The sequence below is a fragment of the Aspergillus tanneri genome, assembly GCF_003426965.1.
Source record: "Aspergillus tanneri strain NIH1004 chromosome Unknown AapTan_4_pilon_pilon_pilon, whole genome shotgun sequence".
Taxonomy (NCBI): domain Eukaryota; kingdom Fungi; phylum Ascomycota; class Eurotiomycetes; order Eurotiales; family Aspergillaceae; genus Aspergillus; species Aspergillus tanneri.
In genome coordinates, this window is record NW_022984631.1 from 2,117,777 (window position 1) to 2,142,317 (window position 24,541).

Here is a 24,541-nt window from a genome sequence, read left to right on the forward strand (position 1 = left end):
ATTGTTAGCGAGATTAATTTATAAAACCTGGATTAGTATTTTTAAGGACTATATTTTTTTTATTATTAGACCCTACGATTCCCACAGTAGTTGTTATAGCCAAGCTCAGGATCTTAACTATTCCAATGGACCAAAAGACACTCACTATGTCTGGTCCCAATGGGGACGATTCCTGATTTCCAACAGTTAGTTAAACAAATATTATTTACTTCATTCAATTATATAGCATCCCTTTGTTCTGGCTTTTAACGGTAAAATAGTGTATCGATATTCTAGAATAAAGTTAGTAATATAAAAACTAGATTATTACTAAATACTATCAGTTTAATTAAAAAGATATTTTCGTTATATTTAGGAAGCAACTTTGGACCATCTACATATAAACGATATCAAGGAATGTCCTTTAGTTCCCAACTATATATAGCCTAGACAAGCCAGGCCGTCAGATATAAGATAACAAGACCATAGATCAGGGGACAGCCGACGAAGTCGCAGCTTCTTCCTATTTAGGATATAAACAAATACTGACACTGACAGGGCATGCATCACCAACTCCCAGCTTCTTAAGCCTTTCCCTCTATTCTATGGTCCAATCTGACACTCGGTTGTATTGTTCTGCCACTTTTCCTTTGCATAAAACTGGAGAAAATCTCTCGTTGTGAACGATTTGTCCATATAGTCGCTAACATTATTACTGTCGTATTTATGGCAGATGACCTCCAGATTCAGAATATCCTTGACCGTGTGACTTGTGAAGACGAGATCTACAGCAACATCCAGGTCGGAGATATCATCCTGTACTTGAAAATACTTCGGGTTTGCAATATTCTCCTCAATAGGCGTGTGTTTCGTGTCGTCCCCGCATTCAGGGGAATCAGGATTGGTAGCGCAATTCCCAAAGTCATCAACAGTAGCGTGTCCTGGGTTAGGATTCAATACGTGACGGGGAGAAAGTTTCTGCTGAGATAGTTTAGCCTGCTGTGTGCTTGCCCTCCATCCGGATACTAGAGCACCATTAGTATGACTGTCAAAACTATCGTCATCGTTAATGATTTCTGGTCCAGACATAGTTTTATTACATGTTATGCCGTTGTTCAGACCGTGGACAACGCTGCTTGCGGTCTCGTAGGGCACGTTGTGAATACATTGGAAGTTGTCAGCATACGGGACAACTGTAAAAGCATCGCCGACCGTAAAGGGACCCTGGTATAAATCGTAGCGAAAAGTTCCATTATTTAAAATGATTATCCTTGGCAGTGCGGGGCTTGGTTTCTTCACTGTTGTCTTAAGCGCGTCTTTCGCCATTGTATAAATATTGCCTGGCTGGCCTTCGGGACAAGCCCAAAGATAGTACGACCTCGGTGCGCAGCCAAGATAAGTCGTCAGATTGAGATCATTGCGAGTCTTCCAGATATCATCCGATACTTTTCGTCCCAGAGGCGTATCAAATGTGGCAGGGACATCGGGGCCCGGTGCGCCCAATGCATGATATGCGAATGTCCAGCGATTAAAATCAAGATAGCGACGGTCAATTTTTGGGACATTTGTTTGTTTAATCGCTGCAGTGGCTGGTGGACACGTTTTACTGGGCATAGTGATTCCTGCAGGTAGCGTTCTACTTCCATTCCAGGTCTCCGTGGGTGAGACATTGCTGAGAGCCAACCATCCAACTGTATCGGCGTATCTCCCTGATTCCAGACCAGACGATCCACTATCGAAGCATTTGAAGTCCCTTCGGTGCGTATGGCCTCCGAACACTTGGATGGGGACATGTTGTCCTTTCTTTCGGATGTAGTTTTCCATGCAGATCAGCGGATTATCGGTGGAGGTCGATTGACATGGTTCGCGGACATCGGCATGTCCTATAATAACATAAAGATCCACATCAGTTATATCCAGAGCATCCTTGAACCACTGCTCGTCGATCACATCTTTGGCACTTTTCACATGGATCTGGTTATCGTGCTTGAACTTTAGCAAGGTGAACCCAAACGCTACAATCCGGAGACCACGGGCCGTGGTGAAATGTCGATATCGCTGTCCGATGGGGACAAAGCTGTTGTCGATTTTAATATCAACATTACTTGTCAGGAATCGATCCCCGTAGAGCTTCGAGAAATTCGCATGAATATCCTTTGCACCATCAATGGAGTATAAATCATTATTTCCGATGGTGAGTAGATCGTAGTCCAGGTTCTCAAATATTTTGTTTGACACCCTTCCAGATATCTTTGTTGCATCGCTCAAACCATTTCCCGTGACGAGGTCACCTTACAATAGGAAGACCATCAGGACTTAAACTCAACTATCGCAGATATAATCAGAACAAAAACACTTACCAGTATCAATCGTCAAAAGATCAACATTCAATTGTTTAGCCCTGTCACGCATATGCTTCACAAAAGAGACAAAATCACCCCAGTCCGCGCCATAGTTTACCTCGTTTAGATGGCCTTCCAGCCATCCATGGGTGTCCGTCGTGTGAATGAAGTTTATCTCACCCCAGGAAAGATCTCTCCACGGTCCGTTGGTTGCGTTGTGCGAATCAGGCTGCATAAGAGGAGACACATTGGAATTCATACCGCATTGGTCCTTGTATGCAGCGACGACTCCTAGAATGGCTACGTAAAGGAACGCTATGAAGGCCATATTTATACATATATATAGCTTCTGTATATAAAAGGTAGAAAAGAGTACGGAGGGCAATGTCGGGCGAGTATTCAGTGCAATAAGTATCTCTCAGCTAGGGATTCCCAACAGGGCAAGTATTTATATTTCACCAATCTCATGCCTACTACAGTTTGTTAAGTCCTCGAATCACAACGTGCCAAAGTCATGTCCAATGTATTTTAATATTGTCTGAAATACGGTAGGAAACAGCAAATTACTATATAAACTGCCTTAAGCATTTAGTATGGTTATTTAAATACATGCCAGTGACAGATTGATCATACATAAGTGGCTGCCTGTGATTTAAGTGCTATCTTCTCTAATGGTGGTGCGTCTTCTCTCCTTATAGGCTGTGATGGAGTCCTTCATATGCTGTGTAACGTTTTTCAGCTCCTCCTCACAAAAGGAACAGCGGTAATCCTCGGGTATGCTCTCATTGGCACATGTTAGACAGATTTCGGTCTTGGATGTGATAGTATCTTTGCAATCTCGATGAAACTAGGAAACTGTGCTTCGTACGATGAGAGTGATAATGATGTACCTGGTGTAGTGCGCAGATGACGTCAATATATCTAATATGTCTTACTCTTTCATGGGCATGGTTTTTTTAAAGTTTTCTCAGGCAACCGAACTGCGTTCTTAATTGCAAAAGCAAAATTGTGGCTTGTACTTGCTGGCTGAAAGGCACCCCATGTATCTCTCGATCGTAGATACGGTCTATGGCATTGAAGCCAATTTTCACAGGAAATGTCGGCCCTATATATTTTATTTCAGTCAGAATAAGGAATGGCTCAATTACCGGCTTGGGAGCTATTCTTTGCCACCAAGGAATGCGACTGCTGAAACACTAGAAGAATAACGGTCTATAGAAATAGCCTATTGGCGAGGCTGCAAGTAATGATCCAATAACTGGGGTCTTGCTGTTTGATTCTCTCTTTGATCTCCCCTCCCCCTCTTTTGTATCCTTTCTTTTCGTATTGCTCATTTATCTCAACCCTGTACTAGTGTTTACCCATGGTCGGAGAAAAAAAAGAAAAACAAATTACTTTGTATGCACTATATTTTGTGATTTATCTATACATGCCATACCAAATACAAATCTAGTTCTGTGGTTCAACTATATTTGCCTGATTTGTGCTCAGTCCGCCTTATCGATGGCTGCCCAGGCGGCTATTTTAATTTCCACTCTTCAGGTGTCAAAACGAACAAATAGGCTTCGTTTCGTAAAATCGTGCATTTCTTGTGTTCCTTTCGTCCTGCTGTGTCTGCATCTATTCATAATTATCGGCTCTGTATTATTGGGCCTCATGTTTGCTTGCTTACTATCTCATGGGTAATTATCTGTTCGCAGCATCAGCACTTTATTCCTGCCTGTATCTTTACTGGTGGGTTGTTTAGCCTTTCTCCTAAGCTCTATATTGTACTTTTATAGCCACATGAATATTAAATACCCTTAAGAAGCACCCCTCATACCGACTCCTAGTTTAACCATACCGGGCTGGGGAGGAGCATCTCTGGCAAGGGCTTGGGCTTGACCAGCCAATCCTTCTAAGTTACTTACTCTTTTACACTAATCCTTATAAATTACCGACCTTTACGTTACCTACTTATCTACGTTAATCCTTTTATGTTACCTACCTCTAGTATCACAACCGTCTAAATTATTGGCGAGCAGGTGCTGTGCGGACGAGGACACTATACCCAGGCCGAGGAAGAGAATCTCTGAGAGACAGCTGGGGAGGGTCGTGTGCCCTTTGTTTTGCTTTACCATTAGGAGAATTTCAATTCACATAACCCTTATATTGTTAATCCACTCTAGGAAAGATTCTATTAATTCTTCATCCGCATAATCCATTTTTTCAGTCAAGAGAAATAAGTCTTGCTTCAGATAAATCCCCTGAATTGGTCAGCAGAGCCATTACGAATTATGTTTTCAGCCGGTCAGAGAAGGCTTGGTTAAAACAAGAGTTGCGACTGTTGATTGGCGGGCAATCCACTTCCTGTAAAAATCACAAGCTAAATCGGATATTTTGCATATTGAGGATGCAAGACTAGCTGTTGTTCTGCCGATCCTAACAACTCTTTCATGTGTCAGCCTGATTGAATGTTTTTCTTTTTCTCTTTTCGATTTGTGTGACTTGGCAATTCCCACAATCTCAATGCTGCCAGCTAGGTATAAAATAAGGAACTGCTACCCTACCGCCAGTCACCGAGACATACTACGTACTACTTTTCTTCACTCTAAAGACAGACCATTCAAAGTTTTCTCAATTGCACCAAAAATGTAACCAATTTATTTTCTGACTGCCCTCCTACTTACCACGACAATGGCACTACCTGTCGATGAGCACCGCTCTGATGTCCTAGCCGAGCGTCGGGTAAAAATATTTTTCTTTCAATTATGACTAGGGCTAACAGAGCGATCTACAGCCTGTAAGTGATCACTCCCCTTGCCGAAGAACAATGACCGCGCGGCAAGGCTAACAGAGCGATCAACAGATTGCAAGTGATGACTCCCCTTGCCAAAGAACAATGACCGCGCGGCAAGACTAACAGAGCGATCAACAGGGTGTAAGTGATGGCTCCCCTCGCTGGAGAACGGTACCACGTGGCCAGGGCTGATAGATAGCGATCGACAGCATGTAAGTGATGACTCCCTTTTGAAGATCGGTAAATAAGTGGCCAGGTCTGACAGATAGCGATCAACAGGCAGTGAGTGATGACCCCTTTCTGAATAACGATGACTTCGTGGCCGGAGCTGACAGGGACCGACCAACAGCTTGTAAGTGATGGTTCCCCTCGCTAGAGAGCAGTAACCCAGCGGCCAGGGCTGACAGAGAGCTATCGACAGCATGTAAGTGAAGGCTCCCTTTTGAAGAACGGTAACTGCGTTGCTGGTGCTGAAAAGAGCGATCAACAGGATGTAAGTGATACAAGGAGTATTTCCCATCGCTGAGGCTTGTGAAACATGATAGAGTTCGGGGGCGACTCTTGTGCGTTTCCGAAGCAACGGTCATGGATTTCTAGGGTCCTCTTACTGGATTCCCGTCATGAACCTTCTTTTTTTTGGCCCTGATATGGGGTCTTCCCTAAAGTGTTAGGTTTCCCTGTGTCTTCTGCAAATGCAAAGTAATTGCTGAATTTCTTGATTTAGTGACTGCCGTATTAAGTAGCCTGCAGAGCAGTAGGCGAATTTATCCTATCAGGAGTGCTTTTCTTATTGTAGGCATAGCCAATACACGAATATCACTAATGAGTGTAGATATGGGCCTACGATATCAAGACGAGTAAAGGTAATGTAAAATTCGATCAGCAGATGCCTTCAGCCTTATATCCTGTAATGGCTGTGACAGCTGCGACAGCTGCGACAGGGAGCCGAGGCCATAATGATATCTTCTGCCTGTGCCTTAGTGCCCCAGCCCACAACGAACTCCAGTCCACAATGATCTTACATTTAAAGCTCCTTGATTCCAAATCCGCGTACACCCTTGATAATGCTTTAAAGTTGACAAAATTCGCCTTTGTGGTGTAACTGTGGTCGGAGATTTAGCTCAGCTCTTTTGAGGTGTAAATAAAGCTGTGGTATCTCCTAAAATAGGCTGTTGCTGCTGGCGCTGTTATTAAGTCCACGTCTCTGCCTGCCTTTGCTCCTTCGCCTTCCGCTCTATAATACGTAACCGGCGTAAAATGGCAGCATAACTAAGTTATGGCCTGTAGGCTTACTAAGAACCTGCCATCTTAATTGTTTCCTCTTCTCCGGAGCGTGGTGCTGTCTGAAGTTTTGTTCAAGTTGGTGGAGCCATTCCGACTGCTCCGCGAAGCTGTCGCATATTATATCTAGAGCTGCATAGAACTTGGCTTCTGGAGTCTCTTTCTTACATACGATCTTATTGACAATGCTGCGGCTTGAATGGGGCATCTGCAGAGGGCTAGTGGAAATAGGACTACTCTGTGGTGGAGGAGACGGTGTATTGATGATTTGAAGGACTTCTTAATCGCTGCTTTGATTTGGATCAATCTTATTAAGAATTTCTACTGGGTTGAATGGGAAGATCCCTGTATCACGGAAGGCATGCTGAATAGTTCGAGGTCTTAAACTATTAGTGCGTATGAGTATCAACCGTAACCAAGACTTCAGTCTCCCCACCCTGATATTGGGCCATCCTTTTTTTTCCTAATGCTAGAAAAGACAAATCGCATCTCCTTTCCTTTAGAGTATTATTTATATAATCTAATTTAGTTCGATAAAAGTACACCGCTGCCGTGTAAAATATAACTCTGTATAGAGAGTAACGCTGCAAAGCATTCAGTGCTGTATACTACGAGACGCCGCGTAGAGAGTGACGCCACAGAAGAGACGGCGCTGTATGCTAAGAGACGCCGTCTAAAGTGTGACGCTATAAAAAAGTCGGCGCTGTATATTAAGAGATGCCTTATAAAGAGTGAATTTACTGTAGCAGCTTTACTTTTAGGCTTGCTAAAAATTTCTTTCTAACTATTCGCTAGGAGGCATTTTACAAGGTGTCTCCCTGAAAACAATAGATAACTAGGTAACCTCCATAAGGTGGGGCAAGCACTTTTGGCTGCGCTTTTTATTATATATATTATTACTTTCTTTGCACTAAATTTATTATAAATTTACATTGAAAGTCGCCGATTGCAGGTACCTGAACTGTAGACCTAGTTTATAATATACCTTCCAGGAATTCCTCCTTTAAAGAGACAACTAAATACAAGCTAGCCACCTACTATATAAACTATGCTATTTAAGTCTACTAAGCGCCAACACCATATAATCCCCTAAAAAGCGGATTTTACACGTGCAAAATAGAATACGTCTTTGTTGCACGCTCGTACGGGTTGGAGCTGCATAAATGGGTCTCAGCGTTCACGCTACTCCGTTCGATGATACTTCGAACGTTTGGCCTTGTCCACCTTCAATCTTCAACTTAATACTAATCAATGAAATTGTTGTGGAATTCAGGGGAAGGATGCGCAGGGAGCTACAGATCAGCTACACGCCAGTATCCGGCCAAATTAGGAAATAGATGTCATCTGGTGGAAACACCAGGAATCACAATATTCTACCTATCTAGACATAGATCGGGACAAGCGTGAGACTAAATTGCCCCTTCCGCGCATTACCCCGACTCCGCCTGGTCAAACGGGGCAAATCGTGTTGCTGGGTTAGGTCGACACGTCCACCGGACACTAGACCATTCCGCATGGGCAATGAAAATAAAGAGGCATGAGGAACACGAATGCAGAGTCTATTCCAGACCGTTTTGGGAAGAGTGCTTCGCAGGTAATGAGCAGTTGGAAAGAATTGGGCGGTTCTAACAAACACCAGAGCAGGCGATATTGAAAACGCTAGAAAGCAAATGGAAGGAACGTGTCAACTCTTACAGTATACGTATAATATATGTACACATTCCTCAGGCATTCAGCCCGAAGCAAAACAGCCAGCGGGCTACAGTCTCACATGGAAGATAAGATCTTACCACCTGCTCCAGTTATATCAACAACAACTCTTAGTCCTCACGGACATAAGTAACAGATCCTAAATAGAAATTACTAGGAATATGCATGGCAACTTTTACAGTATACTATTGGTTTGGAGGCCAATGATAGGTCAAACTAAGTAATTAAAATAATCTGAATTGCATAAATATTGGCATGACCCGGGCTCAGGAACCTGTGATGTACGTGATATACCGTACCCGGTCACCTGACGCCCAGATTCATCCGGCGCCCAATTTGTATCTACACACCGACTTTTTAGATAGATTTTAATAGACCACAACACCATTAATATGGACTCAATTGAAAAAGCTATTGCAGATATAGAATTGGGGCCAGGGAAAAGGTCAATTACTCGAAATTTGCAAAAACTTACGGTATAAGCCGGTCAACCTGTCAAGACGTCATCGCGGTACAGGCCTCTCGAGACGACCAGTATGAAAATCAACGAATCTAACAACCAGCAGCAAAGAGCTTATTAAATGGATTAATCAACTCACTGAGCGTGGCTTACCACCATCCCATTCGATGTTACGCAATTTCGCAAAGGAAATTACTGGAATTAAGCCCGGAAACAGCTGGCCGAATCACTTTCTAAAGAGACACCATAATGACCTTATTTACTGCTATACAAGTGCAATAGATTCGTCACGCAAAAAGGCTGATTCTGCCTACAAGTATGCACTCTACTTCGAGCTTTTAGCCAGAAAGATTGAGGAATATGGGATTGAATCAAGGGATGTTTACAATATGGATGAGAAAGGTTTTCTTATTGGGGTACTGTCAAAAGTTAAAAGAATCTTTTCACGACACTTGTATGAGCAGGGAGGGGTTAAGCAACGACTTCAAGATGGGAATAGAGAATGGATTACTACAATTGGTTGTATTTGCGCTGATGGGACTGCCCTTCCACCAGTCTGATTTACCAGGCAGCCTCTGAAGATATTCAAGATACATGGCTTCAGGATTTTAATCCTAGTGAGCATTATTGCTTTTTTCATCATCAGCTAGTGGCTGGACAAATGATAAGCTGGGATATGCGTGGCTTACCTTATTTTACCGTGAGACAAAAGAGAAAGCACGGAGGCGTTGGCGCTTTAATTCTTGATGGCCACGGATCCCAATCACAATGCAGTTTATTAATTACTGCGAGGAGAATAAAATCCTTTTAAGTGTTTTTCCGCCTCATTCAACGCATACTCTGCAGCCCCTTGATGTCAGTCTCTTTGGTCCTTTATCTCAGGCGTATAGTGAGAGATTGGAGCAATTTATATGATTCTCAAGGAATCAGCCACATTACAAAGCGAGATTTTTTCAGATTGTTTTGGCCAAGCTGGAATGCAGCTTTTTCAACCAAAAACATTAACAGTGGATGGAAATCTGTTGGTATGCGTCCTTGGGACCCAGAGATTGTTTTAGCACGCTTCACCCAAAAAGACATGGAAAGACCCTCTTCTAGCGGGACCTTAAAGTCTAACTTGAAAGCAGAGGACTGGCGTCGCATTGAAAAGCTTCTTAAGCAAGTTTTTTGGATGTTTACGACCAAAGGGTCCAGAAATTAAATAATGCGATGATGCATCTTTGTACCGAGAATATTCTTCTTAAACTACGCTGTAAGGGCCTTGAAAACGCCTTACAAAATGAGAAGAAGAAGCGACAGCGTGGGAAGCCTTTACAGCTTCAACTTCAGGCTCCGGAGGACGGTAATGCAATCTTTTTTAGCCCAGGAAAGATTCAACAAGCCCGTGATCTTCAAGCCAGGAAGGAGGAAGCTGCACGACTTGCTAGAACTGCAAAAGAGGAGGATAAGATACGCCGTCAGCAAGAGAAAGAAGATAAGAAACGCTTGATTGAAGAACGAAAGAGAATCAAGGCTTTTAATAAGAGTAGACGGATGCAGGAAGCGGAGGAAAAGAAACACTGGAAAGAGAAGGAAAAGGCAGCAAAGGAAGCTGCTATACAGCTTCAAAATGAAATTAATCTGGCCAACCAGGACAAGAAGAATATCAAGAAGCCTTCTACTGCAGAAGAAATTGAAGATATTAATAAGAAGAGCAAGGAAGAGGTGGAAGAGGCACATGTTATGGTAACGTAGTACAGAGCCTAAGCAGTGCGGAGTATCTGACGATCCATTCTACCCCTGAATCCTTGAGTTGGTTGAGCACCTTAGACAGGAATGCAAGTGACTCAGTTGGTTGATATACTGTGATTCCGGGTGTTTCGACCGATAACATCTATTTCCTAGTTAGGCTAAGGGTCGGCCTGTAGCTGGTCTATAGTACCCTGCGCATCACTTCCCGTGAATTCCACAACACGCCCTCTTTCTCAAGCTCTGCTTACCAGTCGAAATAGGATTTTCCTTTCCAAACGGTTGAAATAGTTGTAACCTTAGCCTTCACTGGGTTAACAGATGTCACCTTAATAAAGGCCCCAGAAGTCTTGATCTTTCTTTCAAATTCCCAAATAAATTAAGTGACAGATAGCAATGGGGTCATACAATAAGTGTGATGCTTCAGAGATCGCGGCCTTGCCCGTAGCTTTGGGGTAGCTATGCGGGCACAGCTTTGTAAGGGGGTGGCCATGTGATCGAGAGTCGTGTCTTAAAGGATTGCCTTTGTAATAGGATCGATAAGGCGGCAGAAGTAGAATCATGCTTCTTAGCAGGGTAAGGGACCTCCGCTTGTTAGGGTTGGTATTTGGCGTGGTTGGTATGGTGGTTGCTACTGAGAAAATAAAAGAGCTGTTTGAGGGAGAGGGCGGTTAATAAATGTAAAGGTAATTTTCAAGCCATCCACGCGTACTCCATGTAGAATGACCCGTTTTAGGATTTTAGTACCATTCACCTTTTGCTCAGCTATATCCTTTAAATTTTACATAATTTTGGAGAAGTGGTAGGTAGTTGAATTGCCTTGGTGCGTAGCGATATCTTAACAGAAAGATCCTCTATCTGAAATAAAGCCATGCAAACCGTTGCTCTCCAACATCCTGCTCTTGCAGATATGCATTCCTGCTTTCAGATGCCAGTCCGCTTGCACTGTTCAATTAAGAAAGCAAAAGGAACGAAAAGAGCAGACAAATAAAGGTCCATGGTAAATCAAGCAGTTATGCAGAACCTCCTAGAACTGCCGCGTAAAGCATTACAGTTGTAAAATAGACATGTCATATCACCGTTCAAAGTCGGATTCAAAGATTCATCACTTATTTCCGTAACATAGCCATCATACAAATCTATCCACTCACAAAATAAAAAGATAGCGCAGGTAGGGACAATAGTCATCTCCAGCAAGATTTGTTCTATTAGGTGACCAAAATAATATTGTGTTTAACGCACTTGTCTTCATGGTCATACTGACACATCTTGTTATAATCTTCATCAAAGACAGAGCGCCATAAATTTGCTGCCGATGTGTTCCTATAATGACAATGTAAGTGACAAGACAGGAATTAAAATATAAATGAAGTACAGTTGAAACTACATACCTGCACTTGGTTGAGAAGTGGCACAATCAATTACTATCCAGTCGACCAGCGCACCATCCCATGGATGATATCGGCCGCCATCCTTGAAGGGGTTTCCTCAATTCGGTCGTGTTTCGTCATTTGTGCAGTGTTGTTGGATATTTCGGAATGTATAGTAGGTAGGACTGAGCAATCAGTGCCACGCTTATTATATGTTTGCCAGGTTGTAGTTCCGATCTATCTCATTGGGTATCTTTAGGTTCTTCATCCTTTCGTAATCGCAGTTCTCTTGAGAAAACAGTACAAAATAAGTGGATAACAATATTAAAGATATCCAGTTCGGCCATAGACTCGATCCTTCCTCCCCAGATTCTGCCCAAATGGTTTGCAGCTCTTGCCAGATACCTCCAATAAGCTGTATACATCCTGTGACGGGTAGAACTGGCCTTAGTCTGTGTGTTCCTGCAAAACAAGCATACATGAGGGTATGGTGAAAAGTATTCAATGTGGCAAAGAATCGCCATCCATCGTCATGACAATTTAGGACGCGGGCATATGTCAGGTACGGGGTAGTCAAATGGTGAAAACTAAAGTGAAGGTCTATATCTCTGCCCAGCGAAAGAACCAGGAGGATATCCAGATACTCGTAGAACTTTGAAAGATGGTAAGCGATCCTTAGAAAATTGTCTGCGGCATTTTGCCCAGTAGCACTAAACCAAGGCCTCCTGCGGGAAATGGATGCGGAGGAGGATGTCGGACAGAAGAGAATGAAGACAAGTAAAATTGAGGAAACAATAGAATAGAAATAGTTATTGGTTCGAATCAGATTTGGAGCCCTGGCAGATGCGCCATATTTACGGACATGATAACGCACAAGTAGGGAAGTACATAAAAAGCACGCAGTAGATGTGATAACCAGAGGGAGAGAGCTTAGATAATGGAGAGCCATGCCTTCGAGAACGGTAGCTGGTATGAAATAAATTGCCAGAGAATATAGATACAGCTTTTAACGAACTGTTTTGGGATGAGTCACGCCAGCAATTCGGTGGATGTTAAATAAATCCGAGATTGGTGCGCACAACGCACGTACCGCGGAATGCAACATGCTACTATCATTGTTGACTCAGGGACTTTGTAGTGATCAGCATGAATAATAAGTACTGTAATTAAATATTTACTATATTCTCTTAAAGCTATCAACTCCAAGTAGACTTTCCATTCAAACCAGTTTCGGAACATTTAAACACACATATCACTAAACTCACACTGGAAGTACAATTGACCTATACGTCCATTAATAAGAAATTAGGAATCTTATCACCTCCTAGTTTGTCTACTGTGACATCCACTATCACATCTACCATACTGGCGGGTAAATTGTCAGCGAGATACTCCTGACAGATGCTGTTAGGAAGGCAACAGTTATCTAATCTGCTGGACTCTTTCTTGGTAAGTGCCACGTCCTTGGCCGAGACGGGACGGTCAATGGTTTGATGCTTTCGGGCTTTTGTTTACTGGGCTCTTGATTGTGTTCGTGTCTCTTGTACTCTCTTCGGTTAATTAATATCCAGGTATCTTGTATACAGTAGGATTTATCTTGGCTGAATACGCTGGTCGTTGGACGGTTATTTAATAGGGCATAGTATATTCTACTGCTGCCTCTTCTTCAGCGCTAAATGTTGTACTGTTTACATTGTTATTTTCCGTCGCATCCTTCTCTCCCTCTCTCCTTCTGCTTTTTTTTTTTTTTCTTCTTTTTTTTTTTTCTTTTCCCTTCCTTGAGGTCCTTCAGTGGATTGATTACGTACGCTGGGGTGAAAGACCGGTAAGAAAGTGCAATATGATAACAGATACGCCGGATTCTCCGTGCTACCCGATGGGTGAAATAAGACCCTATGAACGAAAGGGATGGAGATATAAAGAGTATCTTGGGAGCCAAGTACTGAGGGACTCGTGTGTTCAATGCAAAAGGAAGGAAGAATTCATGAATCGTGAATCATGAACCATCATAGATTCTTTTGTTTCGTTTTGTTCCTGTACCGCCCTACGAGAAGAACTTTTGGGCAGTCGCGCGCTCCTTTGCCTCCCGATCCTTGACGGCTTTCTTAACCCGAGCAATTTCGTTGCTGATACCAGCGTCATCAGGGGCCAATTTGGAGGCCTCCTGGAGGTCCTTCAGGGCCTCGTCCTCCTCCTTCAGACCACTGCTAGCGACAGCACGACGGTAGTGGGCCTTAGCCCTATCAGCATCCTTGGCGCTGGCAGCATCGGCCACCTCCAGCGCATACGTAGCCCAGGATTGACCGTTCTTGTACTGCCCCAGCTTGTTTGCGAGCAGGGATGAGTTGGAATGAAGGGTGAAGCGCAGAGCCTTCATTTGACCCTCCAGTTCCTTGGGGTCATTTTCATCCGGGCCGGGGAACTCGTTCAAATAGCGCAGGCCTTTCTGGTACTTCTCAAGACCCACCGCAAGATTACCGCTCTTAAAGGCAGTATTTCCGAAGTTCTTGAGCTCCGACGCAATCTTGAAGCACACGGGAGCATTCAATTCCTCGCCCTGGTGGTCATCGGGGAAGTCCTCATAGGGATCCCCGGTGACATCAGGGACCTGCTTGTCGGCATTGTCATACTCCTGACCGGTCAATTCGCCACAGTCCACGACAGTGACGTCCGCGGTGGGCTTATCCGCCTGGGTGGGCAGGTTCTCGATCTTGCGAACCACACTCTTTCCATTGATCACTTCACCGAACACTACGTGCTTGCCATCCAGGTGAGGTGTAGGAACAGTGGTGATGAAGAACTGGCTGCCGTTGGTGCCAGGGCCAGAGTTGGCCATAGAGAGGAGGAAAGGCCGATCATGCTTGAGATCAAAATTCTCGTCCGGGAATTTCTCGCCATAGATGGATTCTCCGCCAGTTCCGTTGAACGCAGTGAAATCACCACCCTGAATCATGAATTGCTTGATTACCCGGTGGAATATGGAACCTAAATCGCATTGAAAGTGCGTAAGCAGACTGCGTGTGCATCGTCCAGGATCAAAAGCGGGGCAGATCACTGTACCCTTGAAGCTCAATGGCTTGCCCTGCTTTCCCTCGCCTTTCTCGCCGGTGCAGAGAGCACGGAAGTTCTCTGCCGTTTTGGGAACAACTACGATATGGTTAGAATAGGCCCAAGAGTCGGAGGGGCACAAAGCATACCATCGTTAAACTTGTGGGGTAGTTAGCGACAAAGGGATCCTGGGGGAAGCATCAGACGCAAGGCACATACCAGTTCCAGGGCAATGCGACCGGCCTTTTGGTTACCAATCTGAATGTCGAAGAAAACACGGGGGCGGCCTATTGTCGCAGCGCATCAGTACTGGAAAGTGGAAAAGCAGAGAAGAGACCACAAAACGCACGCTCAGACTCAGCCATAGTGGATGGATGCAAGAAGGTGAAGGAGGAAGAGCTGGAGAGTAACAATTCAGTGAGGAGGTCAATTATTCCAAGAGGGTCAGCCTACTGGGGAGAAGAGAGGAGTAAAAGGTATGTAGGGAGAGGGGGGGAGAAAAGAGAAGAGGAAAGAAACAAGCCAGGAAAGGGAAAGGTGGAGGCGGCTTCACGAAGCTTCCATGCACCTCCGCACCGGCCTAGGACCACGACATTCACACAACCTCGTTTCGTCCGTATAGTCGGCCTATATTATATGCATACGTACTTGATTTTCTGGACAGCTTGATGTCTTTCCCTTTCTGTTTTAGTGCTCAACACTCGCCGCTTTTTGCTCACTGAGCTGATCACTGAGGGCTGAGTGGAGGGGTGAGTAGCCATAACGTAGCCTCAATAAAATGCACGACGCTAGAGTTGACTAGTGTCCGTTTATCCTCGTAATGCTTTTTCGCTGTCATTCCCCTTTACTCCCCCCCCCGGGGGTTAAAAGCAAAGAGATGGCATGATCAATGGAACAGGGAATTGTGGTTATTATTTCTACTCTATTTGCAAGGTAAAAATCTAGGTGGGGAACAATCTAATTAGCCTCTCTCTTTTCGTTTCTTTTTCTTTACGGTATCTATGTTTACCATCACAGGTTTTTAAGTCACTGAGCATCTTAGCAAGGCATCTAAACCTCAATATCTAATGCTCAAACTATAAAGAGCATGACAATTTTTTTTTTTTTTTTTTTTTTTTTTTTTTTTTCTTTTTTTGGAGTTTAATAGGGTAAACTAGCTATCACTAATCTGTATACCAAGCGAGTTGTCGTGTTTGATTCCGGAGACGAGTGGAATAAAACTAGACGAGACAGCGATGCGGCCTAGTGTAGGTCATGGATCCTCACTATCTATTTTATAGATAGAAGACTGGAAATTGGTTGCTGCTGACAGTACCCGCCCCCATATGCGGTAGATGTGCAGGTTATCCGGCGTCCAATTTCACAAAATTGATATACACACGCCGGCCGTCTTGAGAGATTATTAGATGACTGGAGAATACTAAAGGCTTTTTAATTAAGCTATTTCTAATATCTATAGCCAAAAAGTCCAGAATTTAAATAATAGCATCTCTTTACAGAGAATATTCTTGTAAAGTATAGTGTACAGGCTTGGAAAATACTTTATAGAATAAGTAAAGCAGCAACAGCATTTGGAACCTATATAACTTCAACTACAGGCACTAGAAGACGGTAATATCTTTTTTTATGGCTCTAAGAAGATTTAACAAGCATGGGACTTTTAAGCAGGGAAGAAGAAAGTTACGTGTTTTACTAAGGCTGTAAAAGAGGAGTATAAGATACATTGTTAGCAAGAAAAAGGGTATGCAGATGCAGGAAGCAGAGGAAAAGGGATGCTAGAAAGAGAAGGAAAAAGCTATAAAACAAGCTTATATACAGCTTTAAAACCATATAAACTAGGCCAATAGAGGTAAGAAGAAGAAGGTTATGGAGCTAACTGCAGAAATGAAAAGGATAGATATTCATGAGAAAGTAAGAAGTGGAAGAGGCGTGCCTACTATAATAAACAGACAAGTCAAATACAGTGTAAAGGCTGCAGCCCGTTTAAGCTCTCGGGTCAATTAAACCCATTGACCCCATTGCCTTACTGTCCCTGCTGTCCCTGCTGTCCCCACTGTCCTCGCTCAGGATCATAAAGAATAGTGCTGGATGTTTCTGTCCGATATGTTCCCAATCAGGTAAAGCGTGGCTGATTAAGCAGAATATTATGTGAAATTAGCGATGTTGTTGAAATTAGCAGCCGCCCCAGAGTCTAGCTTGATGTCTCTCACTTTCCGTTTCAGTGCTCACTCCTCGCCGCTTTTGATCACTGAGTAATACATCTGAGCACGCTTTTAGTTACTTGAGCTGATCACTGAGGAGGGATTCTACCTGAAGATTCCATTCCGCCCCTGAATCCTGATTTGAGCACCCAAGAGAACTTTGGTCGAGGACCTTAGAAATGGAAGAGACTCGGTTGGTTGAGAAACAGTGATTTCTGGTGTTTCCACATATGGCATATAATTCCTAATTAGGCTAACGGTCGGCGTGTAGATGATTAGACTAGCTAAGAAAGGAAGAGGTACATTATTTTTAAAAGTCCAACGCAACTTGTAATGTTCAGACTACGTATCGATAAGTTTCATCCGCTGTAATGTCTTGTGGCATAGAATGTACTTAATTGACCCTGTCAAGTCGCCAAAAGCAGCCTCAGGCTGTGCTTATGTTGCAATTACATCATTTAGCTCTCTGAAGCAGCGAGGGGGAGCCCTTATCGGTGGTTTCCTGATTTTTCTTTCCACGTCTTTCCTCCATCCTAGGCAGGTACAGTCTATCCTTCACAAATATGCTCCATGGTAAGCAACATCTCTTTAGTTTCACGTACCTTGTCTCCTCATTTTTTCTTTGCCTATAGCTCATAGCAATGGCTTTACTGACATCTGTTAACACTGAGCTAAAGAACACAGAGCTTCTCCAAACCTCTTGGCCAGAACTGATGACCGAAGATCAGAATAAGGATTCCCTTTAAAGGATTTGCCTACCACGACACAGGAATTCATAATTCTCTGGCCTGCTACAATCAAGTCCATTCTTAATAAGAATGGCAGCTATTCTCAGAAGATCACGGCGCTCAATATGTCATTTTTACCCATATTGCTACTGCACTTGTCAAAGATGAAATCAACCATACCCGCTTATTTGGTAGAGGTACGAGACTATTTTATTATAAGCACTTACAATGCTTGATTGTGAAACTTCCATATCGTCCACACGAGGAAGCAACAGCACGCATACGAAGACTCTTTTACCAATATTGCGATGCGGTAGGACTGTCTGAAGATTTAGATACCATTAATGCAATCGTTGTGGTCGATACTCCTTATCGAAAGGAGCCGGATTCATCCTGGATCCCATCGGCTCTGATAAATGGCCCAGTGTTGTTCTTAAGGCTGGGTTATCTGAATCACTGCCACAACTTCGACTAGACGCCAAGTGGTGGCTAAGTCGATCAATTGATGTTAAGGTTGTACTCCTTGTATCTATCAGTCGGAAACAACCATGCCTTCTAACTGAACAATGGGAGTCGGAAATTAACACGGTGCCATTGCGGGATACACCGTATCTACGAAACTATCCAAGAGTAAATCCAAGACCGGCACAAACTTGGACAGCAGTGAATTGCAAGGCCATGTTATGGTTAGTAGGGCAACGTTGGTGCTAAAATTCTCCGATATTTTTCTTCGACAACCTCACACTCCTCAGAAAAGAACTTATAATATCCTAGCATGATTTTCAAGTCATGGCAGCCAAGTTGTGGAAAGCGCAGAAATGTGCGGAGTTTAAATGGTGTAGAAAGACGTTATCATACTTATGGAAAAACCCTGTTACCAGTAAAAAGTCACTACAGGAGGTTGACGCAATCGTAGTCCCAATATCATTACACCTGTAGAAAGTTAAGGACGATTCGCACTCTTAGAATATCTGCGTTGGCAAGGCTACGGGCTAGATAAAGACTCTGTTGAAGAAAATCGGTCAGAATACTCAATGAGGTGGGCGATCATCATGACAACTTCAACGTCATTTCCACTTCCTTTGAGCTATCCGAGACATCACGGAAAGGCTTTAAGCCATGAAAACGGGTGTTTGGATGGCTACATAAATGCCCGATTAGGAAAGAGGGGGATAGAAATCTACGAGATTCCATGAAGGCCAAAAGAGCTCAGGATCGAGGTATAAATATGGATCAAAAGTTACCTCTAGATAGCTCGTAATTCTGATCATCAATAAAATCATTCATCATTAAACCGAGCAGCTGAATACAGTCATCCAAAATAGCTTCATATCTTCTTTCATTCCTGCCTAAGTCAACACAAAATAGAGGGGGGGCTAGCTTAGGGAGCCACGTGACTGCTCACTGAGCAAACCCCTGAGTCCCCTTATTAAAACGGTGGTATCTACAATGGGAAAGTCGCAGTGGCTGTAGAAAATTAAGTTCGTATAGGTACATTTATATGGACACCTACCTGGGGGTACTATTTACAGGGCATTCATCTCGTGAGCGACATGACTGATAATAGTTTACTCCAGCAACGAGGCCGGCAGTTTGAACTCATACGTCTTCTTCTCTCCCTCGGCAGACTCGCCAGCTTTCTTCTTCTCCTGCTCCTTCGGCTCGTCTTTCTTCTCCTTTTTCGGCATTTGCGTATTGATTTCGATTGTCACCTATAAGATACGGTCGTTAGCCCCATGTAGTCCTCACAAGTCTCAACAGCAGAACGAAAGAAAGCGTATAGATTGCTAACCGCCGCATCGTGACTGCGGTAATCTACACCCACCGGCCCATCATTTTTCAATTCGACTTCCATCATAGCCTGGAACACTCCATTTTGGACCCGTTCGGGCTTGTAGGCTTCACGCAGTCGTTGAAAGAAATAGTCGTAGAGTCTGCGTGCGGTTTCCACATCGGCCGCGTCGTGGAAATCGGGCTTGCTGCCCTTTTTCAACTGGCCATAGAGTGTAAATTGCGACACTACGCCCACGTTCAGCTACCCGTTCTCAGAGTGAAACGCGTTCGTAGTGAGGTACTTACCACAGAGAACCTCTCCCTCGATATCCTGAACGTTCTTCTTCCACTATCACGGAGCCCTCCGTCAGACCTTATTTCGGAACTATCCCTGCACCAAAGGCTGGGTGGGGTACGAACCTGACCGCCGTTCTCCTCTGGCCACAACCTGGCTTTTAGTATCCGCCCTATCAACGTATCTGCGTCTTTCTCGGTATCTCCTTTTCCGACCCCGGCCAGGACCAGAATTCCTCGACCGATAGAAGAGATCAGCTGCCCGTCAACTGTCACTGAGGCGGATTTAACTCGTTGGAGAACCGCTGGTACCCATTGTCAGTAGGAGGGTTCGCATAGTGCGGCGGTGGGAGTAGAGAGAATGGCACACCCTTCATGTTGAGGCGTTCGCGAGTCCGAGGGAGAGGAGCGGCCGTAGAAGAGAGACGCGATCGACAGCAACGATATACACAGAAAATAGCAAGAGAAGGATAGTGAACGAGTTTTTGAGGCTAATAGGTAGCTGTCGAATAGCATTAGCTTATCCAAACAAGGACATCTGGTCGCAAACGGAATACTGACCTACAGGTGCGTAAGATTAGAGGAAACCCAGGCTAAATTATCTAGAGAGAACTGAAGACGGGTGAGATCAATCGCCAGGACAGGTAAAGGAGATGGGTACAACGAAGTAGCTAGGGGATAAGCATTGTTCGAGCGAATTCGCCTCTTCCTTACGATACGAAGAAAAACGGCGTTACGCCGCCCGGTCTTGGCGGAGGTCCCATTTTGACTTCCGCGATTCTATCGAGGCGCATCAGGAGATTCGTTCATTCTTCTCTCCCTCCACGCTGTTGGTTTATACCTTCATTCTCGCTTTCCCCCGCACGTCATAAGCGCAATTGTCTTGTTGACAAGTTGCCCGGCAACCTCGTCTACCACGCGCCTCCGCCTCGACCTCCTAACCATCGAGGATTCCACGTCTATTAACCCTACATAGCTCCAGCCTACCCTCTTTCCACGCTCAATCCCTACCCTACGATCCTTCTGCTTCTCTTTCTTGGTCTTCTGTTCGCATGGACAGCAACCATGACATCCCGAAAGACGCAACAAGAGATTGACAAGACCTTCAAGAAGGTCGCTGAAGGCATTCAACAATTTGAGGGAATCTACGAGAAGATCCGATCGGCGACGAATCCCACCCAGCGCGATAAACTGGAGGAGAACCTGAAACGAGAGATCAAGAAGCTTCAGCGATATCGCGACCAAATAAAATCATGGGCTTCGGGCAATGAAGTCAAAGATAAAGGGCCGCTGCTAGAGCAGCGTCGAGCCATCGAAACTGTGGGCTAACGATTCCCCGGCACACACCCTGGCCCCCGTCGCCATCTTTGTTGTATTTTGTCCGGACATTGGAGAAAGCTAACTGCAGTGCAGTGCATGGAGCAATTCAAAGCTGTAGAAAAGGAAATGAAGACCAAGGCGTACTCCAAGGAAGGCCTCTCTGCAGCCTCGAGACTCGACCCTAAGGAGAAAGAAAAAGTGGAGACGTGCGACTTCCTGTCCAACATGGTAGATGAGCTGCAGCAGAAGATTGAGGCCATGGAAGCGGAAGAGGAGACGCTGCACATGCAGATGAAGAAGGGCAAGAAGGATGTCACTAAGGCGAACCGGTTGGCGGATCTTACGCGAATAACCGAGCGACATAAATGGCACGTCAACAAATTAGAGATGCTCCTCCGATCATTGCAAAACGGCAACGTCGAGACGAATCAAGTGCTCGACCTGAAGGAAAGCATCAAATACTATGTGGAGGACGGGCATAACGTGGATTACTCTGGCGAAGACGAGACCCTCTACGACGATCTCAACTTCGGGGACGACGGTGAAATACAGTATGGACTGAATGCTGACAATGACCGGGTTTCCTCGCAAGATACGCAATCCGTCCAAGAAGATGATACGGACTCTAAAGCCAAGTCGATCAAGAGCGATGCGACAGGCCCTCGGCGGCCTTCAGCACAGATGAAGTCACCGCTACCCGTCCTTGCGACGCTACATCCATCGACATCCACCAGTACAACGTCTGGCATGAAGCCCGCGCCACCGCCAACACGTCTTCCGGGCGAAACACTCAAGTATGCATCTGCGGCAGCTGCCGCGGCTGCAAGCGACAAAAACGGCGTGGGCATTGCCCCCCTCCCTCCACCTCCAGGTGCCAGCCCTGCTTTCCCGGTCGCGGTCCCTGCCTCAAGAGCCTCGTCCACAGCCTCGCCCAGCGTTTCTTCGGTACAGCCCGTGGTGAATACGACAGCGTCGACACCGGCAACTACCTCGGAGGAACTTGGTGGACGATCAAAGACCCCCGCGATCAGCCCCAATGTGGCGGCCGCGAGCACCACGTCGAATCCAGCACCCCCCTACACCAGCAATAGACAAGGCGGAAGTCATGACCACAGCCACCCCGGAGGAGCCTGCACCCGTCAACGGGGAGACGAAAAAGGAGGAGAGCGGTGAATCAATATATCATCTCCCCCCGGGGCTGCAAGACCTGATCCATTCCTTCGAGGTAACGAAGAACCGAGCGTCAGCCGCTTCTTCGAATCCACCGCCGTCTATTCAACGACTTCTCTCTGCATCGCTCACGACATGCCCCGAGGCGGCCGATGCAGAGAAGCCCCGTCATTACAAGCCGCAGAATCCGTATAACACGCCTCTCTACTACCCTCAAGAACCGTTGTCCATCTTCGACGACCCGCGGTTATACGACACGGGGCGCATCGACACGGATACGCTGTTCTACCTGTTTTATTACCGACAGGGTACGTATCAACAATTCTTGGCGGCCAAAGCGTTGAAGAACCAAAGCTGGCGGTTCCATAAGCAATACCAAACATGGTTCCAACGGCATGAGGAGCCCAAGACAATTACCGAGGAATTCGAGCAAGGGACGTATCGGTTCTTTGACTACGAGAGTACATGGTAAGTTGGGTTGATCGAGTGTTGTTCAAAAGTACCACGGACTAGACTAATCTGCCCCAGGATGAACCGGCGCAAGGCTGATTTCAAATTTGTGTACAAGTATCTGGAAGATGAGCTATAGTTTGAGACTTGGGATGTCAATGCAATTTATGGTGAATCTTGTATGTATTCATGGATTGATGCGGTAGTGGGAAATCAATCAGTCCGTCCGTTAGATCCAGCTCAAGGGGTCGATCGGATGGCTTGTTGCCGAACGGGTGTCTTTGTCTTTCTTCTACTTTTTTTTTTTTTTTTTTTCCACTCTTCATCAGATGTGTTTGATTGTTTGAATGCATGCTTCAGGCACGAGTAAATGAATTGGGACGGTCGGACCGGGGAGTTCTGTGCTGTTCTTACATAAGTGGCGGCTGATGAATCTGCAGCCATATTTTATGCCGTTGAATGGGAATTGAAAAAGAAAAATGGAACGGAAGATGGTTTTTTTTCCCTCTTTTCTTTTTCTTTTTTATTTTTCTTTTTCTCATTTTTCTTTCTCTTTTCCCTTGTTTTAGTCCCTCTTGTTCCTTTCTTCCTAGGCACAGTACTTTACCTGCAGTAGATCTTGTAACAATAATCAATCATCCACTGTGAATGGCGGTGTGGCTGTACAAACCCAACCCGACCGAGGAATAGAAAGATCGATCGATTAATGACACGGACGCTCGGCCAAGACCAGGGGACCTCTTTGTCCAAACCCCAAAGAGGTCCAAAACCTTCAGAGTTCAGACAGCATTCTCAAACCAGGTCACCGGGTTGCCCGACCGTGACACTATTTACTCCGTGCGTTAGGGAGTAGCAGCAGTCCGCTCCCAGGGTGTTTAGCCCGGTCGCCTCACTGTCTGAGCCTGGTATTGATGAAATGCGGCATTTTCTCTTCAATCTATCACCTTCTCCCTTTTGTCTCGTATAATTTTGCCCTGTAATCAATCGGTGATCTTCACCATCCTACAGAGTATACATCATTATCATCATAGAGAGAGGGGTGCGGGTATTGTGGGCGGGTATTCCCAGACCGACTGGATAGATACTACCACCTACCAGTACTTCCCAGTCAGCCAGCCAAAGTGGAAAAGACCAACCAGAGTTCACAGTAATGTCCGTTCTTGGCTGATGAACAGATGATGACTCCACCGAAAGTGTACTTTTGAGAGTTAGCGCGGGTTAGAGGATGGCAGGGTAGACTAGAACCACAAGGCTGTCGAATCAGTCCGTCACTTGATGCGGATCGTTAACGAAACGGACCGGAAAACGTGCCGATTGCCTTTTCCAAGGGTGGCCAGTCGGCCCATATGACGAAAGGAGCGATTAGACGTTGACGGAGATGCACTCACTGCAATCTGGGAGACAAGGCTGTTCAGGCAGGAACCATCGATTAGTGAGAGACGATTGATGTAGCATCAACACCCGAACTTTTGCAGTGACTTATGCAGTCCTCACTCAGGGAATTCCTCCCAATTCTCGCAACGGTCTAGTATCTCCTCGGGTCTTCACTGCCGCACAATGTAGGGCCTAACCACTGGACGAATAAGAAACACGCACGGTTCTAAGGCGGAGAGCAGCAGCCCAAGGCAGGAAATAGTCAGAGGGACTACTGGACGCCATCCAGTTCATTGGCTGTCTACCGGCTCTATCTGGGTCACCGTTCGAGCCGCAAGCCAAGCAGAACGGCCACGGACTGCTAGTCTTATGGGGGGATCAGTCCCCTATGACGATGATGGAAGCAGTCCTGACTCCAGAATCTCCCCTTTCTTGACGTTTTCCCCTCTAATCGGGCCGTGTGTGCAGGGGACTGCTTGACTAGTCTGACCATCTCCCAATCACACCGCCTGCATACACGGCAGAGAAACACTT

At 45.2% G+C, this 24,541-nt stretch overlaps 5 protein-coding genes across 5 annotated transcripts; 2 read left to right on the top strand and 3 right to left on the bottom strand.

The window, feature by feature from the left end:
• Positions 1 to 582: 582 nt before the first annotated feature.
• Positions 583 to 2,649, bottom strand: ATNIH1004_005887 (Ser/Thr protein phosphatase family protein; the record flags this gene model as incomplete). Its single annotated transcript, XM_033570526.1, has 2 exons — positions 583 to 2,270; positions 2,340 to 2,649. The coding sequence occupies 2 exons, from the start codon at positions 2,647 to 2,649 to the stop codon at positions 583 to 585; spliced, it is 1,998 nt and encodes a 665-aa protein (XP_033426558.1).
• A 2,761-nt stretch (positions 2,650 to 5,410) lies between these two features.
• Positions 5,411 to 6,202, top strand: ATNIH1004_005888 (uncharacterized protein; the record flags this gene model as incomplete). The annotated part of the gene is made up of 3 exons (XM_033570527.1): positions 5,411 to 5,452; positions 5,522 to 5,593; positions 5,933 to 6,202. 3 exons carry the CDS (start codon positions 5,411 to 5,413, stop codon positions 6,200 to 6,202), a joined length of 384 nt encoding a protein of 127 aa, XP_033426559.1.
• Positions 6,203 to 13,693: 7,491 nt separating this feature from the next.
• Positions 13,694 to 15,062, bottom strand: CPR6 (peptidyl-prolyl cis-trans isomerase cpr6; the record flags this gene model as incomplete). The annotated part of the gene is made up of 4 exons (XM_033570528.1): positions 13,694 to 14,796; positions 14,847 to 14,856; positions 14,917 to 14,984; positions 15,047 to 15,062. 4 exons carry the CDS (start codon positions 15,060 to 15,062, stop codon positions 13,694 to 13,696), a joined length of 1,197 nt encoding a protein of 398 aa, XP_033426560.1.
• A 4,132-nt stretch (positions 15,063 to 19,194) lies between these two features.
• On the bottom strand, positions 19,195 to 20,070 carry DTD1 (D-aminoacyl-tRNA deacylase; the record flags this gene model as incomplete). Its single annotated transcript, XM_033570529.1, has 5 exons — positions 19,195 to 19,338; positions 19,452 to 19,645; positions 19,706 to 19,748; positions 19,820 to 19,998; positions 20,064 to 20,070. 5 exons carry the CDS (start codon positions 20,068 to 20,070, stop codon positions 19,195 to 19,197), a joined length of 567 nt encoding a protein of 188 aa, XP_033426561.1.
• A 688-nt stretch (positions 20,071 to 20,758) lies between these two features.
• On the top strand, positions 20,759 to 22,772 carry NOT5 (CNOT2/3/5 family protein; the record flags this gene model as incomplete). The annotated part of the gene is made up of 4 exons (XM_033570530.1): positions 20,759 to 21,013; positions 21,107 to 21,904; positions 22,083 to 22,651; positions 22,712 to 22,772. The coding sequence occupies 4 exons, from the start codon at positions 20,759 to 20,761 to the stop codon at positions 22,770 to 22,772; spliced, it is 1,683 nt and encodes a 560-aa protein (XP_033426562.1).
• Positions 22,773 to 24,541: the final 1,769 nt, after the last annotated feature.